Raw genomic sequence first — 21,370 nt, 5'->3', positions numbered from 1 at the left:
CGAAGTCATCCGCTTGACGTCTTCAACTGAAAAGGGCAAATTCTTACTGCGTACGAAGTGTATCATCCTCGTAACACCAGGATGGCATAAAGCATTATGAAGATTAATAAGCGTATCTCCGTGAAGCACAGAACAATAAGCCCTCGATAGCGCATCAGCGGCAACATTATCCTTCCCCGGACGATAGACTATATCGAAATGGTAGCATGCCAACTCGATCCTCCACCTCATTATTTTGTCATTCTTAATCTTTCCGAAATGTTTGACATCAAACATGAAGGACACAGATTTTTGGTCAGTTACTAACGTAAAATGTCGCCCAGATAAATAATGTCTCCATTTACGCAGTGCTTCTACTATTGCGTATGCCTCTTTCTCTATTGATGAATGTCTCTGCTCACTATTGCTCAGAGTACGTGAGAAAAAGGCCACAGGTCTTCCATTTTGGTTCAGGGTAGCCCCAATTGCAAAATCGGAAGCGTCCGTCTCAATCACAAAGGGAACCTGCTCATCAATAGAATGCACAACTGCTCCAAGAATATCCTTTTTAAGATTATCAAAACACATCCTGGCCTCCCATGATAGAGGATATGTCGTAACCCGAATAAGGGGCCGGATCTTCTGCGAGAAGTTTGCAATCCAATTAGAATAATAAGAAAACAGTCCAACAACTCATTGCAAGGCCTTAGAATCAGTAGGGCAAGGTAAATCAATCAGTGGTCGCAGCCGTTCTGGATCTGGTTTAATCTTGTTTCCCGAGATAATATACCCCAGTAAATTTACCTCGGTGGTCGAAAAGGTACACTTCTCTTTATTGAAAGTTAAGCCAACTTTTTCCGCAACTTGAAGGAATCTTTCTAGATTAAAATCGTGCTCCACCCTTGATTTGCCACACACCGTGATGTCATCTAAATATGAGAAGGTGTCAGAGAGAGAATTATCACTTATAAAAACATCCATTGCCCGTTGAAAACAGGCGACACCGTTAGTAACACCGAATGGTACTCGGCAAAACTGGTACAGCTTTCCGCCAGCTTCAAAGGCCGTATATGGTTTGTCCCTCTTAGCAATAGGAATCTGATGATAAGCACTCTTTAGATCAATAGTGCTAAAAACCTTATATTGAGATACTTTATTGATAAGCTCATCAATCTTAGGCAGGGGGTACGCATCTAATTGAGTATACCTGTTAATAGTTTGAGAGTAGTCTATCACCATTCGCTTCTTATGTCTCTCATTAGTGGTGACAACTACCTGTGCCCGCCAAGGCGAAAAACTAGGTTCAATGATTCCTTCCGATAAAAGACGTTGAACTTCAGAATTAATAAATTCTTTATCCTGACTGCTATACCTTCTTGACTTGGTAGCAATTGGCTTACAATCCGGCATCAAATTGGAAAAAAGTGATAATGGAGAAATGAATAAAGAAGTTAATCCACAAATTGAAATAAAGAATAGATTGCCTTTCAAAAGCTAGGCTTTATTAACCTTAAAAAACCAGCAGTACATGTTGAGCACCCAGTCTCAACCAAACTGTAGAAAACTGAATTTAAGATGGCCACCACAGGTCACATGGAATCAACTAACCAATAAGTTTACAGCATATATCTCAAGGCAGGAAAACAGGCAACCAATTACAATGCTTCTTATAAAACAAGAATAATCACCACACATACTGACCTCAGTCCTTGTTTACCCTCCCCGCCCCAACGAGGATATTCTGTACAATCCCTGAAGGCTGTAAATGACTGATAGATCAAGTCTCGTGCACCTGGTTAAATATTCTGCTTCTCTAATGAGCTTAATATTTCTCTCATTGCAGAGGTGTAGGATTGTTTATCGGAGTTGACCTGGTTAAAGATCTTAAGAAGAGAACACCAGCCATGGCGGAAGCACAACATATAATCTACAGGTAAAGAGCGACCACACATCCCAAGACCCTTTGTTTTTGTAACTGCTAATTGAAAACCCAGAAGTGACAAAGTCTGGAAGTGTGAAATAAGAACAGAAAATGCTTGAAAGGCGCAGGCAGTCGGTCAGCATTTGAAAGATAGATTCTTGATTCAGATGTCATCAGCACTGACCGACAATTTCAGTTTATATTTTGGCTATCAATTCAAAATGTTGTTGGTCAGTAGAGTGAGCTGATATTTTGAAACACTCAGTGGGTGTCGTGGATACAGTGGCCGAGAAAACGACTTCCCCGCGAAATGGGCACAAAGTTGGCAGAGCAACCGCTTCCTGCGGCGTGAGGCCCGAACCAAATTCACGTTCTTGTCCCCGTCTAAATACCGCCAGCGAGCTGCAAGTGCCAAATGGGTGACCTGCTGCAGTGCGCTGGTTGTGTCTGGGGGAGGGGGTGGGGGGATTAATCAAAAGGCTCCTATGCTGAGCCGGCTTGCAGATTGGGAATTGGGGAGGAAGAAGGCAATCCTGGAGGCACCTCCCAACACTCCTGCTTTTCCTGGGCCCACAAAAATAAAAACTCAAAAGCCTGGAATTTCTTTGTATTTTTAGCCTTAAGTATGGCACACGAGCGGTGTAGTGCTGATTTTTAGCAAGGAAAATCGTGGGTAAGTGATTTCTGCCGCTTCTGCGCTGAAAAATTACTACCCTAGAGTTCCCTCGCTCTTTCTGGCCACTTCCACCAATTGGCCATCGAAACCCTGTTCTGCTTTCTGTAGCTCCTCCCCCATCACTGGACTTAGTTTTAGGGAATAAAGCTGGGCAGGTGGGAGGGGTATCAGCGGGAGAGCATATTGCTAGTAGTGATCATAATTCAGTTAGATTTAGCATAGTTATGGAAAAGGACAAAGATAGATCAGGTGTAAAAGTTCTCGACTGGGGAAAGGCCAATTTTACGAAGCTGAGATGTGATTTGGCAATAGTGGACTGGAAACAGCTACTTGAAGGTAAATCGGTGTCAGAGCAGTGGGAGGCATTCGAGGAGGAGATAGTGAGGGTTCAGAGCAAATATGTTCCCACAAAGAAAAAGGGTGGGACTAACAAATCTAGAGCCCCCTGGATGTCAAAGGCATACAGGTAGGATAAGATGGGGAGAAGGGGGGGGGAAGCTTTTATCAGATACCAAGAGCTTAATACTACAGAAAGCCTAGAGGAGTATAGAAAGTGCAGGGGTGAAATTAGGAAAGCAAAGAGAGGGCATGAAAAAATATTGGCAAGTAAAATCAAGGAAAACTCAAACATGTTTTATAAATACATAAAGAGCAAGAGGATAACTAATGAACAAGTAGAGCCTATTAGAGACCAAAAAGGTAACCTGTGTGTGGAGGCGGAAGACGTGGGTATGGTTCTTAATGAATACTTTGCGCCTGTCTTCACAAAAGAGGGGGACGATTCAGACATTGTACTTGGAGGAGGAGTGTGAAATATTAAATGGGATAAACATAGTGAGAGAGGAAGTATTAAGAGGATTAGCAGCTTTGAAAGTAGATAAATCGCCAGGCACAGATGAAATGTATCCCAGGCAGTTGAGAGGCAAGGGAGGAAATAGCGGAAGCTCTGACTATCATTTTCCAATCCTCTCTGGCTACAGGCGTGGTGCTGGGGGACTGCAAACTTTGTGCTATTGTTTAAAAAGGGATAGAATAATTGCAGGCCAGTTAGCTTAACCTTGGTGGAGGGAAAATTATTGGAAAAAATTCTGAGGGACAGGATAAATCTTCATTTAGAAAGTCACGGATTAATCAAGGACAGTCGGCATGGATTTGTTAAGGGAAGGTCGTGTCTGACTAACTTGATTGAATTTTTTGAGGAGGTAACGAGGAGGGTCGATGATTACGGTAGTGCATTTGATGTAGTCTACATGGATTTTAGCAAGGCCTTTAACAAGGTCCCACACGGTAGGTTGGTCAAAAAAATAAAAGCTCATGGGATCCAAGGGAAAGTGGCAAGTTGGATCCAAAATTGGCTCAGTGGCAGGAAGCAAAGGGTAATGGTCAACAGGTGTTTTTGTGACTGGAAGGCTATTTCCAGGGGGATTCCTCAGGGCTCAGTACTAGGTCCCCTGCTTTTTGTGGTGTACATCAGTGATTTAGACTTGAAAGTTGGAGTGCATGTCCACAGATCCCTGAAGGTAGCAAGACATGTGGATAAGGTGGTTAAGAAGGCATACGGGATACTTTCCTTTATTAGCCAAGGCATACAATATAAGTGTGAGAAGTTACACAACACCAGGTTATAGTCCAACAGCTTTATTTGAAATCACAAGCTTTCGGAGCGCTGCTCCTTCGTCAGGTGAAGTGAAGAGATGCATACAGACACAGCATATATAGTCAGAGAACACTGCCAGATGATTACAGGTAATCTTTCTAACTGCCCTTTATCACACCTCGGCAGAGAGATAATCACAGCAATCAAAGGTGTGAATGGTGTCCAAACAGGTAAGTCAGGAAAACATTACATCAAAGAACAATGAGGTGGGGTCACAAGGGGTCAAATGTTGCAGATGCTGGGGTCTGTATGAAAAACAAAAAACAATATATAAAAAATAATAATTTTTTTTCACACCTTTGATTGCTGTGATTATCTCTCTGCCGAGGTGTGATAAAGGGCAGTTAGAAAGATTACCTGTAATCATCTGGCAGTGTTCTCTGACTATATATGCTGTGTCTGTATGCATCTCTTCACTTCACCTGACGAAGGAGCAGCGCTCCGAAAGCTTGTGATTTCAAATAAAGCTGTTAGACTATAACCTGGTGTTGTGTGACTTCTCACATTTGTCCACCCCAGTCCAACACCAGCATCTCCATATCATACAATATAAGAGCAGGGAGGTTATGCTAGAACTGTATAAAACACTAGTTAGGCCACAGCTAGAGTACTGCGCACAGTTCTGGTCACCTCATTACAGGAAAGATGTGATTGCACAGAGGAGATTTACAAGGATGTTGACAGGCCTGGAGAATTTTAGCTATGAGGAAAGATTCGATAGGCTGGAGTTGTTTTCTTTGGAACAGATGCGGCTGAGGGGAGACTTAATTGAGGTGTATAAAATTATGAGGGGCCTAGACAGAATGGATAGGAAGGACTTATTTTCCTCAGCAGAGAGGTCAATAAACAGGGGGCATAGATTTAAAGTACTTGGCAGTTGAGGAGAATTTTTTTCACCCAGAGGGTGTTGGGGGTCTGGAACTCACTGCCTGAAAGGGTGGTAGAGGCAGAAACCCTCATCACATTTAAAAAGTACTTGGATATGCACTTGAAGTGCCGCAACCTACAAGGCTACAGGCCCAGAGCTGGAAAGTGGGATTAGGCTGTATAGCTCTTTTTAATTGGCGCAGACATGATGGGCCGAATGGCCTCCTTCTGTGCCGTAAATTTCCATGATTCTAAGACCTTAAGCTGCAGTCCACTGCCTGCAGAGTGTGATAAAGGTCACCACGGCCCTGAATTTTTATGGCTCCATAACTTTCCAGTCAGCCACGAGGGCCTATGTAATATCTACCAGGGAGCTGTAAGGGCCTGCATTCACCAGGTGACAACAGCTGCCCTTTCCCGAGGGCACCTGACTCCATCAGCATGGCCCATGCAGAGCAGAAAGACAAAACCAAGGTGCCAACTCACAGCCCATTGTCGGTCATCAACGGGAAGGGGTTCCAATCACTGAACGTGTAGATTGTCTGTGATGCACAGCAATGGATGCTGTATGTCAACACACGGCATGTGGGAAGTTGCCACAATGCATTCATCCTGTGACATCCAGCCATCACACAGTTGTTCAGGGAGGAGCGACAATCGACGGATGGCTCCTGGGGACAAGGCCTAGCCCCTGATGGTATGGCTGATGACACCATTCTGTGTGACCTGCAATGAAGCAGAGGAGCATTACAGTCGAGCCTATGCAGGCACCAGGCAGGTGATGGAGAGGACCATAGGCCTTCTGAAAGTCCCATTTGGATGCCTGGAGAAGTCTGGGGCTGACTTGCAGTACATGCCAGAGAGGGTGGCAAGAATAATTGTGACCTGCTGCACACTTCACAATTTCACCTTACAGGAAGGTCTCAGTCTGGACATACCTGGCGAGGAATCCTTTGTGAGTCAGAAGATCCTGAGCTGCAGGTCCCGGAGCTCGTGGGTGATACCTGCGCAGCTGTGTCGTCGCTTGAAGCTGCCAGGACTGTTGGAGGGCAGCTTGTTACAGAGGTCTTCAGCCTCTGTGGTTATGTTATTGGATGAGTAATCCAGAGGCCTGGACTAATGATCCGGAGACATGGGCCTAGATTTTCAGTGTGCCGTGAGGCGGGCTTTTAGGCGTGCGGGGGGCTTAAATCCCGAATTCGGGGGTCCCGACACCATCCCGCCCAAAACCCGCCTCCATGTAAGTTTCAAAGGAGGCGAGTACCCGCCCCGCACTGGGACCCGCCGACCCGAGGCGGGAAGGGATTAGTGCGTTAACAGGCAGTTTTTAGCCTAATCCCTATTTTGAAGGGTGTCATGTGGGATTCCCGACGGCTCCAAACCACGCCAGGTTAGAGCAGACGAGCCGTCGGGTTGAAGGACTTGGAGGGGTCGAGATGTCAGTGTTCAGGTGAGTGATGGGTGCATGAGTGGAAAGGTAAGTGTGTTTGGTGTGTCTAAAGTGTGTAAAGAAGTTTAAATTACCTGTACTTACCTTTACAGCCTTTCTTCCTGTAGGCTTTGGGAGTCCATCATTCAGCCGACACTGAAAGCAGAATGGCCGCGAGCTGTCAAAAGTGATAGCCTTCAGCTTTCAGTGCCAGCGAGAGTTCTAACTGAGTCTGTGTAGAAGGACTCAGGTTAGAAGTCAGACTGTCAGTGTTTGACAGCTTCAAACAGCTGTGAAACACTGATATTTCATCTGTCAGCACGTCTTGACAGATGAAATTTCAGTCTGTGACGTCACCTGTTGCTGGGTGGCCCTTAATTGGCCTGCTGAGCCTGCTGGGCGGGCTCAACAAGGTCAATCAAGGGAAAATCACGTGGATTGGCCGGACGTCGATGGAGGCAGGACTAAAACCCGAAAGTTGTAGTCCCGCCTCCTTCCCGACTTCTGAGTGAAAATCCAGCCCGTGATTTCAAATCCCACCACGGCAGCTGGGGAATTTAAATTCAGTTAATTAAATAAATCTGGAATAAAAAGCTAGTGTCAGTGATGGTGACCATGAAACTATCGGATTGTTGTAAAAACCCATCTGGTTCATGAATGTCCTTTAGGAAAGGAAATCTGCCGTCCTTACCCGGTCTGGCCTATATGTGACTCCAGACCCACAGCATTGTGGTTGACTCTTAACTGCCCTCTGGAATGGACTAGCAAGCCACTCAGTTGTACCAAACCGCTACAGACTGCAACGATTCAAGAAGGCGGCTCACCATCACCTTCTCAAGGGCAGGGATGGGCAATAAATGCTGGCCTTTCCAGCGACACCCACACCCCATGAACAAATTTTAAAAAAAGCCCCTGATTGCTTCTCCCTACAGAACACAGCTTATCCACTTTCTCCCCCACTTTCCAATAAAGATTGTCTGAAACCCACCCAAGCACTTGACAACATATCAGCAGCCCTTTTTGCCCCGACATGACTGTGCCAAGTATCATCACCAAATGAATGCATTAGTTCCTGTATGACTGATCTCCATGATTAAGAAATAAGTGCACAGTCAACCTGAATACATTAATGGTGAAATAACAAACCGGCCTCCATAGAACATTGAATCTCTGAGTAGACTAGGCCTATATTCTCTAGAGTTTAGAAGAATAAGAGGTGATCTCATTGAAACAAAATTCTTACAGGGCTTGACAGGGTAGATGCAGGGAGGATGTTTCTGGCTGGGGGGGTCTAGAACCAGGGGTCACAGTCTCAGAATAAGGGGTCGGCCATTTAGGACTGAGATGAGAAATTTCTTCATTCAGTGGGTGTTGAATCTTTGGAATTCTCTACCCCAGAGGGCTGTGGAGGGTCAGTTATTCAAGACAGAGATCGATAGATTTTTGGACATTAAGGGAATCGAGGGATATGGGGACAGTGCAGGAAAGTGGAGATGAGGTAGAAGATCATCCATGATCTTATTGTATGGCGGAGCAGGCTCAAGGGGCCGAATGGCCTACTCCTGCTCCTATTTCTTATGTTCTTATGAATCTTAATATAGGGATGGTCACAGACAAACAGGCCTCCATCAATAACTCAGAATAGACTAAGTGCACTGCCAACCGTTATTGTTATGGCAATGTACAAAGCAGCCTCCGTGAATAACTATGAGCAAATTAAGTGCACTTTGAACTTGACATGATCAATTGCCAGATACATCCAGTCACCCTATTGTTTCCTAACACAGTGCATCCCTGCGATGCCTAGACATGCCTTTCTATCACTTAACGCAGAAAAGTGTGAAGTGATACATTTTGGTAGCAAGAATGGGGAGAGAACATATAAACTAAATGGTACAATCCTAAAGGGGGTGCACGAACAGAGGGACCTGGGGGTATGTGTGCACAAGTCGTTGAAGGTGGCAGGGCAGGTTGAGAAAGCAGTTAAAAGGGCTTACGGGATCCTGGGCTTCAGCTAGCACAGGGCCCAGAAGTGGTGGGAGATAGTCAGCAGTTTTGAGAGTGGGTTCGAGGAAGCGGGTAGAATTTCGGGATGGATGTCTTTTAGGTGTCCTTGGGAGACTAATTGGGCCTTCCTGTGGCCATTTTACACCTGTATAATGGGAGCAATGGGTCCAATTTCTACCACATGGTCTCCATCTCGATGACAAAGAAGTCCATTAGCTCCTCACACCTGTTACTAGAAATGAGGTGCTGAAAGGTGTAGGGGAGAGGGGTTTAAGAAGGCATTTGGTAGAGGAGAAAAGAAGCTGGAGGTTATCTTTGCTTTCCAGGCTGATCCTAAAGTACTGGGCTGTTTTGACAGAGGAGTGTGAGGTCCAATAAAGCTTGATGTGGTCCAGCCACATCTGGTGATGGATGGCTAAACCCAGATACATTCCTGTCTGTGCCCCTTGGACTTGAGGGACTGAAGTTGGCCATACCAGGGAGAATGACCGGGATGGAAGAGAGTTACGGTTTAGCTGGGGGCAAGGCTATCACAGCTGGAGACGAGACTACAAGGAGAGTGCCACTGCCTGTTAAATGCAGTAAACCTTTTGTTTTACTCCCGTAGGCTCAAGGAACAAAATATATTGTTGAGTGCTGATGGGCCCCATCGGAATGTTCTGAAATTCAAACCACCAATGTGTTTTACTATGGAGGATGCCAAGTTTCTGGTAGAGAAAATAGATGAAATTCTCTCAGGTAGGCTACACCACAGGGAATTGAATACCTGTGAAGTTAACTAATACACTGCGGAGGGGGGATGCAACTATTACAGCCCCACCCCAAGGAAATCCACCCTGACATATCTTTGAAGTAGAGGAAGCCTGCTTGAGGAAATTCAGGGTCATAATATTTTGAAAACTGCTCCAAATGTTTTTGATCCCATTACAATTTTATTATGAATAACATTTTCTTTATTTCAGATTGAACGACAACTACCAAAATATACTATCAGGAGCATAAACCCAGGTTGATATCCATTCCAGCATGTGTAATGTCAGTCTCCAAAGGGTAGTACTGGTATTCCAGGGTGATGCTCTCTGTTCTAGCTCATGACTGCCTAGCTTCCCTTTGCTCTCAGACCTGGAAGGCAGATGGGGTCTGAACTAATAACTAAGTTCTCCCCTCTCACCAGTAATGGTGGCTGCCCATGGCAGTCCTAGTTTTATTCTGCAAATTTCATGCAAACTCCACCTTCTCCAGATTATCATTAGGACGATTGTGTTGTAGTAAATGTTGATGTATTTTAAAAATCTAACCGAGAAAGGACTGGGTGATGTAGTGGGGTTAAAACGCTGGCCTATCATAATCTGAGATCTGGGTTTAAATCTAGCGCATATGATGGGATAAAAATCTCCCGTTTCGGACTGTAAGGGCCCAATGTAAAATGAGTTTGGGCAGTCTCAATTCAGTCCCTGGTGGATGTGGGCCCACTGAAATACTAAACTGGGAAACTCACTCAAAGAGACCATAAGGACGGCTGTGTGGGAAATGGTAATGCCACACTGGACTGATGTTGTGACACTGGGTTTTAAGGCACATTTTTGAGGCAGAGAAAATGTTTTAATTTAAATTAATTCACCACTTACCTTGTTAAAAGCAGGCCTTGCGCCTGCTTTTTAAATGTGTAACTGCTGGAGACTGCGTACACGCTGCCTCTCCGGCACATGCGTTCCACCTGTCAACCCCTTCTTTCAGGGAACGGAAGTGCCGGTTTCCCGCGCATGCGCAGTGCATGTACGAAACTGGCACTTTCGTTGGGCCTACGCGTGAGTACCCCGTGCGTACTCACGCATTTTGACCCGAATTTCTGGGCCAACAACTAACCTCTGTCTACATAAATGTAACCAATCGCTATCCAATATCTGTCTGCCAATCCCACAAGACCCAACCTTACTTAGTATCCTTTTGTGTGGCACTTTATCAAAGGCTTTTTAAAAATCCAGATGCACAATATCCACCTTCTGTCTACACATTAGAAAGCAACTACTTATTATAGGGTTTCTTCAGTTACAGTTTAAACATTTCCATTTCTCTCACGCTGCAACTTTCAATCTTGACTTTTATTAATTCAAGCTTTTATGCACGGAACTCTATAAATCATTGATCATAGACTACACAGGACAGCAGAATAAAACTAGGACTGCCATTTTGAAGTAATACCCATAAAAAAACATGCTTGTGTAGTTTTTTTCCCCCCTTTTATTGTATTTTTGTGCTCATGATGGGACATATCAGTGCTGGAAAATAGAACATTTTCCCTTTTGGACATCTAGTGCCAACATCAAGCACTCCTAGGTCTAGTACAGCACAAGTTTAATGAAACAGCTCTTCCTGTCAAACTTATGAATGAAGCATTCCCTGCTACCATTGGCTCTCCATGGCCCACGTGATCCCAGGGGACGCTTCGAACTAACTGCGCCCCTGGGATACGCGAGCACTGCGCACCGGCAGTTGGAGGAGGCCCAGGATCGGAATCGCACGCGGGCCCACAGCTCAACGGTCGGCGTGCTAGGTAAGTGCAGGTCGGGGGCTTGCACCCGCGGGAACCCTCCGACCCGAATTTCTGGGCCATTAATGGTAGTGGTTCTGCTTAGGGATCAGTCACAAGTGGAGTTCCACCAGGATCTGTGTTAGGTCTATTGCTCTTCACCATTTTTATTTAAGAATTTGGATGAGGGTATCCGGGAATGATCCACACGTTTGCACAAAGATATATCACAGAATCACAGAATCACAGAAACCCCACAGTGCAGATAGAGGCCATTTCGGCCCATCGAGCCTGCACCGACACATATCCCACCCAATTCCCCGCAACCCCTACACCAACACATATCCCACCCTATCCCCGTAACCCCACGTATTTAATCCCCCTAACACTAAGGGTCAATTTATCATATTATATGTGGGAATTAGGACCATTGTTGAAAAAAAAACAATTGCATTAGATCTAGACACATTTAGGGAATTAGCCTCTGGTAGATACTTTTCAGCAAGACAAATGCAGCATGATGCATTTGAGCCTGGGCAATTCTAGGCAAGAATACACCATGCAGGATTGTGTGCTGAAGGCTGCTGAGCAGGAAAAAGCTTTGGTTCATGAATCATTGAAGGCCCATGACCAATGTCGTGAGACTATTGCAAAAGCAAGCAGGATATTGGAATGTATAACTAGGACAAATAAATATAAAACCATATTCTTACCATGTACAAGGCTTTGGTCCGGTCACATTTAGAACATTTTTGGTCCCCTCACGTGGTGGATAGCGAGGCCCTGGAAGAGGTTCAGAGGAGGACCAAGCAATTGATACCTAGTTAAAGTGCCCTTAGTTGCCAGCACAGACTTAGAGAGCTGTGGATTTTTGCACTGGATTTTGCATAGACTTCAGGGAGATTTGAATGAGGTTGTTAAAATAATGAAGGGCTTGAATTCCATCCAAGTGGACAGATTATTTCAGCTAGTTAAGTAAGAAAAGACCAGAGGGTACCAGAGGGTATCTGTAGAATTTGCAAAAAAGGTTAGGTATCCGGAAATACTTCTTTTCAAAGAGAGTCATCAGTCTCTGAAATAGGTTAAGTGCATGCAGTGAGTGTAGACACACTGCTGCCCTTCAAAAGGGTGCCTCATGAGTCCCTTTGAGTGGAAGAAATCTTGAGTTGTAGAAGGTAGGTAGGTTAACTGGGATTAGTGCTATCAGTCGTCGTGGGCTCTTGAAGCTTGTTTCATTGCTTTGGTCAGAGAGAAAATTCCCAAAGTTCTTTCCTAAATTGGCCTATGGTTATTTTCTCTTTTGCCTTCCCCAGGAGATGGGTGGGTGCACCATATCAGGATGGGGCACACCATATCAGGATGGGGCGCACCATATCAAGATGGGGCAGGCTTGATGGACCAGCTTGTCTTCCTGTCCTTTTTTGTATGTTTGTAAATTAGTAACCACCTTCTTGTCATGTTTTGTGTTGGCATTTATAGATCTTGAAAAAGGGACCAGGGCGAGAGTTCCAAATGAGGAGTTAAGGCCCGTGGAAAATGGAGTCTCCTCGACACTTAGTGGCAGCAAGGGAAAGGCACGTGCATTCTTTTTCTCATTAAGGAAATCTTCTTGGGTATTCAAGTTCAATTTGAATTTAAAGACAAGGGTAACATTCGAGCTTGTTGAACGCTATCACTGGGTCCAGCTTAATCACCTTCAATCTTGTTTTCATAAATAAAACACTTAACCACATTAGCCAAGATAAGTTTAGAATCCCATTTTATCTCCGTGCAGATATGGATTGTTTCTTGGGTTATCCCAATTACAGGGGCTTAATTTCCTAACACGGTTAGGAATTTAGCACAAATGTGTATGGTTAAAAATAGCGCACAGAGGAAATTAAACCCCATAGTAGGTAAATACATCACATGGTCTGGTACTGAGCCATACAAACCAGGAAGCCTTCCAAGTTCAATCATTGTTTCATGCTGACTTAATTGATGTTGAAGACACTGGTGAGGGTACTAAAATTGGCCTCTGCATCTCTGAGCTAGGAAAGGGAGAAATCAGCTGCATCTGCTTAGTCTCTATTGATGCCCCCACCACCCACAACGGGACTGTGCATTTGTGGACATCAGGTGAGAACACAGTCGGGCTCAGTTATGATGCTAAGTGATAGCTCACTGTCCAGGCTCAGTTATGATGCTAAGTGATAGCCCACTGTCCAGGCTCAGTTATGATGCTAAGTGATAGCCCACTGTCCAGGCTCAGTTATGATGCTATCACTTAGCATCATAACTGAGCCTGGACAGTGGGCTAAGTGATAGCATCATAACTGAGCCTGGACAGTGGGCTATCACTTAGCATCATAACTGAGCCTGGACAGTGGGCTAAGTGATAGCCCACTGTCCAGGCTCAGTTATGATGCTAAGTGATAGCCCACTGTCCAGGCTCAGTTATGATGCTAAGTGATAGCCCATTGTCCAGGCTCAGTTATGATGCTAAGTGATAGCCCACTGTCCAGGCTCAGTTATGATGCTAAGTGATAGCCCACTGTCCAGGCTCAGTTGAAGAACGGTGACTTGTGCAAGACACCAGGGGACTGCTGGGACCTATGCAGCCACACTCTGCAAAACTCATGAACTTCAGAAGAAGGGGAAAAAGCTGAGGGTTGGGCATTGATTCCTTTTCTAATGTCACTCTTGAACATGTTTTCTGTCGTGGGTAAGCTCTGGAGAAAAAAGCATGTTTGTTCATTGCTTCTCTGTTTGTGTTTTTAAAACAGACTCCTCATGCCAACGTTCCTGAGTTGAGCAACGGCTGCATAAATGAGCTCTGCAATACTGAGACCTTACAGAGTGAAGAGTGTCCAGATGGAAACAGTAGCCTTTTCAACAGAACTGCTTGTGCACAACAGCAGAGTTCCTATCGCAATGAACATGGTGCTGTATCATTCAAAAGGATTAAGACATAATCTGCTTGCCTCATTATTTTTATGATGTCCTCCTTGTATGTTGTCACATTCTGGTTGCATAAGAAAAGGTTTGCAGCACTTTGTCAAATGCACCATTTAGACTGAACTTCAATGGTCGCCAGGGTTTTAACAAAAGTTTTTTTATTTTAACAAATTTGCACGAAGACTATTAACTAGTGCTGAAAATCTCAATCGGGTACCGTTTACGTAGTGCACCCTGGGTTTCCACCAAAGTTATAGCAGCCAATTGGGAGGGAGCCACCATCCCCAGGAAAATCATGGTGTATATCTTGTATTTGAAAGGGTTTTTAATTTTCTCTTGAAAGGATTTTTTTTTTTAAACGGAACTATTCTGCCGAGACAAAATAACTATTAGTACTGCTGCTGGTAATTGTGCCGAAATCATTGTTCATATGCTAGACTAGGAGCGGTAGGTTCTGAGAATTGGCTGCAAGCCACCACTCAGCCTAGCGTTTCCACCACTGAGTCTGAGCCTTATGCAGTACACCGGGGCTCTTACACTGCAGCCTCAAGGCTCAGGCAATGCAGTCCTCTATTTGTACTTATAATGGCAAATTTTATGATTTCTCCAATGACGGCTGGAAATTCCTATGGGGCCTGCTGACCTCCGCACTGAATTCCTGATGAAGTTCTGTGCCACTGGTGCAATTTCATTAAATTATTCCTCTTATTTCTTGTTGGCTTGTCATATTTGACTTTTGTGGGATTTAGAAAGGAACATTTTTGGAGCTGTTAGCTGACTTGTAGATAAATCCTAACTCAGGATACATAGATCTGTTAGTATCAGCAACTTAACATATATGCAAACTATTGGAAACATGAATTTAAACTTGATACGTGTTCCCTGCGGCTCCATTGTATGCAGCTATGTGACTCACTAAGACAAAAACTTGTGACTTCCGTGCAGTTACACTATCAGATTATTGGCTCACTATCATGTCTGTCCCTGAAAGTCAGGAGGGACAGCGTTTGAAGACACATTTTTAATTATGACGCCTACTTTAAAGTAAAATTTTTATTTTCTAATTTAAAAATATTTGGGGCCTAAATTACACAGATAATATAGTAACATCGTTTTATCTCTAATTAGCTACTTTCTACTTGATGGTACAAACACTAGTTCAAGCTCTATTCAATTTAAAAAAAAATCCATAACATTTAAACCTCATTTGCAGAAGATCTCCATTTGGATCTTCTAAAATAGTGATATTTTTAAAGATAATCACAGATTATTGTGATTCTGAGACTGCTACTTGAGTCGCCATTCACCAATTTGGTTCTTGATTGCCGGTTGAGAAAGAAAATTAAAGTATAAAAAATATGTAATGGAGTCTGGTTTTTAATGGAATGTGTTGGCTTTTCAAAAGTTCAAATCAAATTTCTACAGAAATTGTAGTTCAGGTGCTAGGAAGTCCAACTTGCAAACTAACCAATCTTTGAGTCAAAGTAGAGAAATGCTATTTTTGTATTTAAAAAAAAAAAAATTTGAATGCTCTATAAAACAAGGAAATGTGCAAACTAGAATAGCTCAAACTAAAGTGCACTTCATATTGTCTCATAATTTAGAAGGGAATTTGTTTCATACACTGATACCCAGAGTCATACTAGTAAACATTTCTTCATATCTTGTTGAATTCAGAACAAACCTCAAATTCCAAACAGAGAACTAGGATATCACACTGATGTATATAATAGACAAATGCGGTTTCCTTTAGAGAATTTTTTTAAGTTTTGCAAAGTATGTGGGCCTGAATTGGTTGCCATGGTGAAGATTTCTGCTGTTGATTGGTCATAGCAAAATCGTAAACACATTCTTCATACATGTGTTTATAATTTCCCCTTTTTAGCAAGGGGAAATATTTTCCCCCCAAGATCTTTGAATGTTGCCCCTTGTGAAATTTATTGACTAGAAAATATTTGAACTGTAATGCTATAGAGATCTTAAAACTGCAGAGCAGGAACAGCCAAACGTTTTCAACATTTATATTGAAAATAAGACTTATATAAAATTGGACCACAACACTTTGTGGTAGTTTTAACAATTGAAACCTGTTCAAGAGAGAAATTTAAGAGAATTGAGAAAATAATGAAGTGACCAGGAGCAAAATGGCACACAAACACTGGTCCATGGAGCCTGACCCAAACAGTCATGATGCTACTAAGCATCAAGACCCCCAGTGTTCCCTCCTAGGAGCAGCCATGTAATCTCCTGGGAGGCAAAAACAGATTGTAAAACCCTAGGACAATTCAGGGAGAAAAAAATCTGGTAAATTTCTCTCCAACCCCTGAAGGCAATCAAAATGAGTTCCAGGAGATCACATTGACCATGAGATACATCACCCACTATCACGCCTACATTTTGTACACAGTGATATTAGGCTCATCTTGATCCTCTTTGAAATGTTGCAGCAAATTTGTACTCGCCACATGAACCAGAAAGGTATTTTAAACATTGATAACTCACTGTGTAACAAAAAACCTCTGGTCATTTAACCTAGTTCAATGCTTAAATAGATTATATGGATGACCCCTCATTTTCCCTAATCTAACTAGTTCAAATCATCTGTCCAGACAGACATAGTCTAGTTTCTTCATCATTTTAAATACTTTAATTAAATCATCCCAAAGTTTACACTTTTCTAGAGTAAAAAGACCCAGCTCTCTAAGCCTAACGTGGTAACTAAAGGCTTTCGAACAAGGGATAATTCTGGTGGCCCTCCTTTGAATCTTTTCAAGGGCATCTATATCACCATGTCATTCGAGACCCCTCCAGCCTCTAACCCCACATTGTAAGTGACTACTATGTTGGGCTGTAATGCAATACAGATGCTTAACAGTTTACAGCATTCAGTATTAATGTCTCAACTACCTCTTATAAATTTAAGTAATAGGAGCTTTAAGGTAGCAGTAATGTTTTTCTTTTATGTGTATTCAATCTGTAGAATCATCTGTTCTTAACTTGCTTTTCTCTGATATGGTGCTGTAATATTGTAACAATTTTACTGAAGTGGTTTCTCCTCACATTATGATGTCAGTAGCGTAACACCAATCTGTACAAATGTAATAAAATACTTGAAACAAAACTAGCAAATGGTGCTGTGTAATTTTGTATTTATGGGGAAATGGTGCAGGTGTGGTATTTCTAGCACCAGTGCGCTGTTTCCTTTGGGTGTGATCGTCCATTAAAAGCACTGTTGCGCTTTGAGTTTGCAGCCAGTAGGAATTGGATTTAGAGTGCCCAAACTCATTGTAGTAAAGATCTTTGCAGCTGGCAGAGAAGAAACATTTATTCCATCAACGTTTCCTGGATTTCAGCCAAGCTTGAAGTGAAAGGACAGCACCGTTTATGAACTGCGACCGTTCGTCTCGGATTGGGCACCATTTTGTACCCACCAAAATGTAAAAGCAATAAACCAGACCTAACCAGGAGAGGTTAGTAAATAATTCACTTGAGCAGATACTTCAGGAGGAGCTTGGGCAACATTGATTAGATCTTTTTAAAAAAACAATTGCTAGAAATCAGAAGTAAAACAGAAATTTTGCAAGCACATAGTAGATCAATCAGTGTCTGAAAGGAGAATTGATCAGTTAGCATTTTGGATAGACTTCACTTTGGGCCGTGGCGGGACTGGGTCAGCTGGCCCAATTTTTCTTTCCACTGAAGCCGGGTGTGGAACGGGCAGCCAATCCACGACTGCCGATGTTCCGCCTCCGCCAAAGGTGAAAATGACCCCGCCCGGAAGTCTTGTGCGTAACTAAAAAGCCAAATACTGCAGACGCTCAAAATTTGAAAGAAAAGCAGAAAAGGCTGGAAACACTCAGCAGGTCAGTCAGCATCTGTGGGGAGAAACAGGCAAGTCAATGTCTTGGGTCTGCAGCCTCTGTTTTGTTCCTTTTTAAATGCTGTTCGTCTGTAATTCTTACAGTTCTGATGGAGTGTCAGCAGCCAAAGTATAAACTTCCGTTCTCCCCACAGATGCTGACTGAACAGCTATGTGTTTTCAACATTTTCTATTTCTGTCTTGTGTTTAAGGCCACTATGATTATTCTGTAACTTTAACCCTCGAGGAGATGAACCATAAGCAAAAACTGGGTCAGACTGAATAATAGACCCTTTATGTGGGTCAAAAATTAGTCACTCACAGAATCATTAATACTTAAAGTGCTTTCAATTGGCAGAAAATAGTGGCTCAGTACAGAAGTGTACAGTGCTAATCCGCCTCCACCGACTGCACTATCGCAGCAAGTTAAAACGTCCATAAATAACGTGCTTGCTGTGCAGCAAACTGCTGAATCTCAGAAACAAAATACAGAGGGGGAACCTGAAACCACTGATTATCTGTCTACTTCAGAATGACTCTAGCATTGAGTCATGAGTGTATTGCAAAGGCCAAGATCTGCACACAGATTTCAATCTAGGATCCGCAGACCACAGGATCAGTGCGATCATTAGAATTCTGTTTGTTCTGGGGTGCACATAACTACCAATGCAAGCAAGTCACAACAATTCTGTATTTTTATAACATTTCTGTTGCTGTATAGTTATTTAAGAATATTTTCTGTGATAAACTTTGAGAAGTCAGGATAGGAGGTCGCCAGGAATGTCAAATTTTAAGGGGTATCAAATACATTAAAGAGTGAAAGCTCTGCCCTACAGGCAAGACTGCAGTGCTGCAACATTACAAGTACCAGTACCATGTACCTCTTTGACCAAGCTTTTAGTCACCATCCTAGGCTCGGTGTCAACTTTTATCTGATTACGCTCCTGTGAAGTGCCTCGGGATGCTTTCCTACATTAAAAGAAAGAGAAAGACTTGCACTTATATACACAAGTAAGGAGTGTGATGGAATACTCTCCACTTGCCTGGATGAGTGCAGCTCCAACAACACTCAAGAAGCTTGACACCATTCAGGACAAAGCAGCCTGCTTGATTAGCATCCCATTCACCGCCTTAAACATTCACTCCCTCCACCACTGGCGTACCGTGGCTACAGTGTGTACCATCTACAAGATGCACTGCAGCAACTCGCCAAGCCTTCTTCAGCAGCACCTCCCAAACCCGCGACCTCTACCACCTAGAAGGACAAGGGCAGCAGGCGCTTGGGAACACCACCACCTCCAAGTTTCCCTTCACGTCACACATCATCCTGACTTAGAAGTATATCGCCGATCCTTCATCGTCGCTGGGTCAAAATCCTGGAACTCTCTACCGAACAGCACTGTGGGAGCACCATCACCACACGATCTGCAGCAGTTCAAGAAGGTGGCTCACCACCACCTTCTCAAGGGCAATTAGGGATGGGCAATAAATGCTGGCCTTGCCAGCGACGCCCAGATCCCATAAACAAATTTTAAAAAAGAAATGTTTCAGATTAATGATTTGTTGTTTAGGGTGTTTCAGATTAATGTTTTGTTGGCAATAAATGAAGTGAATTATCAAACATATTTACTATCTCTAGTTGTATAAATCTGTTTAAAGGAAAAGGAAGGAATTATCCAACATGCAGCAGACGAACTACAGAATTTTGGCCCCATAAATGTTATTTACGGGTTAAATCTTTGGGCTTGTGTGGTCTCCACCCAAAGCCAAACCTGGTGACATATTGGGAAATTATGCATGTGCAGCCAATGATTTTCCGTCTATTAGGCATGAACGTGCAAGCTGAAAATTTGCCCTTTGATTCCACTGTTGGCCATTGTCTGAACATTGTGCAGGTTTAGTTACCAAAACAGAAAGGGGGAAAAATTGGACATTGATAGAAACCTGCCAACGTCACCGCGGCCTCGGGTTTGCGGCCGCTGAAAATGTCCGCAGTGCTACCGCGCAAAAACTCGCGCTGATGACTGGAGATTCGTAGTGCAGCGCTAACTTACCGTGTAACCCCCTCCTAGAGGGATTAGTGGAGGCATCCAACCGGAAGTTCAGGAACAACGTTGCAGCTTCTTACAGCCTCTGGGAGTAAGGCTATGGAGTTCACAATGAATTGTGGGCAATTAAAAGGTCTATGAATTAAAGAGGCAATGTGTTAATAACTAATAAAAATTAAAATCAAGTAAAAAATGCATTTTACAGCTTTTCAAAAAAAACCATTAAAAGTAAGCCTCAAATGGCAGTCTTCAGCTCTTAAAAGTGAATTGTCTTCTGCACCTAAACAAAAAAGGTAAGCGTACTTTAGCACTAACACAAATCGCTCAGCAAGCCAGGAAAGGAGCACCCAGGGTCTCGCATGCAGCACTCCTGCTTTGTGCACGGGTGTCAACACTGCAAGGAACGTCTTAAAGGAGGAAAGAGAGGTAGAGAGGTTTAGGGAGGGAATTCCAGTGTTTAGGGCCTAGGCAACAGAAGGCACAGCCACCAATGGTTGAGCGATTATAATCAGGGATGCTCAAGAGGGCAGAATTAGAGGAGCGCAGATAGCTCGGGAGTTGTGGGGCTGAAGGAGATTACAGAGATAGGAAATACTTCATTGGCTGGAAAGCACTTTGGGACATCCTGAGGTTATGAAAGGCATTATATAAATGCAAGTCTTTCTTTATGAGGTGAGAGATCCTCAGCATGGTGGCATAGTGGTTAGCACTGTTGCCTCACAGCGCCAGGGACCCGGGTTCAAATCCGGCCTCGGGTGACTGTCTGTGTGGAGTTTGCACATTCTCCCCGTGTTTGCGTGGGTTTCCTCCGGGTGCTCCGGTTTCCTCCCACAGTCCAAAGATGTGCGGGTTAGGTTGATTGGCCATGACAAAAAATTGGCCCTTAGTGTTAGGGGGGGATTAAATACGTGGGGTTATGGGGTTACGGGGATAGGGCTTGTGTGGGATGGCTGTCGGTGTAGGGACCGGGTGCTAGGGTTTGGATGATCAGCCATGATCTCGTTGAATGGCGGAGCAGGCTCGAAGGGCCGAATGGCCTACTCCTGCTCCTATCTTCTATGTTTCTATGTTTCTATCCTCCCAGTCTGTGCCCCACCCCTCGTGCAGACGATGCTTAACACCCAGGCAGGTAAAGATGAAAATCTACCCCACTGAATCCAGGATAAAAACCACAGACACAGGCACGCCTGCATTGTCAATAATCTGGGCTGTTGTAACACAGGAATTTCACAACATCCAGACGTGTTCAAGAAATCACACTAGTGAAGAAATCACAAATCACCCAAGAGAAAAACAATTTCAACAGATGTACCCTGTCTGGTGATGTTCTCTCTTCTCTGTTCCTAGGAGACCCATGCACCCTCCCCTCTCCACCTCCAGGTCATCAATGCCTCTCTGGCCTGCTTCTACCCTATTCTGGGGTAAAAACAAGCTGGAGTATCTGAGCAACTCTTCTGTAC

General features: G+C 43.7%; 1 protein-coding gene across 3 annotated transcripts in view; it reads left to right on the top strand.

The window, feature by feature from the left end:
- Nucleotides 1–17,132, top strand: part of LOC147123074 (ethanolamine-phosphate phospho-lyase-like) — a 67,671-nt gene extending 50,539 nt beyond the window's left edge. For 2 of the 3 annotated variants that reach the window (XM_085965101.1, XM_085965116.1), the window contains 4 exons: nucleotides 1,823–1,912; nucleotides 9,144–9,274; nucleotides 12,546–12,640; nucleotides 13,832–17,132. In XM_085965101.1, coding sequence (XP_085821227.1) covers nucleotides 1,823–1,912; nucleotides 9,144–9,274; nucleotides 12,546–12,640; nucleotides 13,832–14,020 — 505 coding nt within the window. In that variant the 3' untranslated portion in view covers nucleotides 14,021–17,132. Of the gene's footprint in view, nucleotides 1–1,822; nucleotides 1,913–9,143; nucleotides 9,275–9,498; nucleotides 9,545–12,545; nucleotides 12,641–13,831 lie in introns of those variants that run through there. The other variant, XM_085965108.1, reaches the window with a different exon arrangement.
- The last annotated feature ends 4,238 nt before the right edge of the window (nucleotides 17,133–21,370 follow it).

The sequence above is a fragment of the Somniosus microcephalus genome, chromosome 2 (assembly GCF_052327205.1).
Source record: "Somniosus microcephalus isolate GS21.2 chromosome 2, FLI_Smic_1.0, whole genome shotgun sequence".
Lineage (NCBI taxonomy): Eukaryota > Metazoa > Chordata > Chondrichthyes > Squaliformes > Somniosidae > Somniosus > Somniosus microcephalus.
The sequence above is the reverse complement of the archived record's forward strand: the minus strand, read 5'-3'. Positions and strand labels throughout refer to the sequence as shown.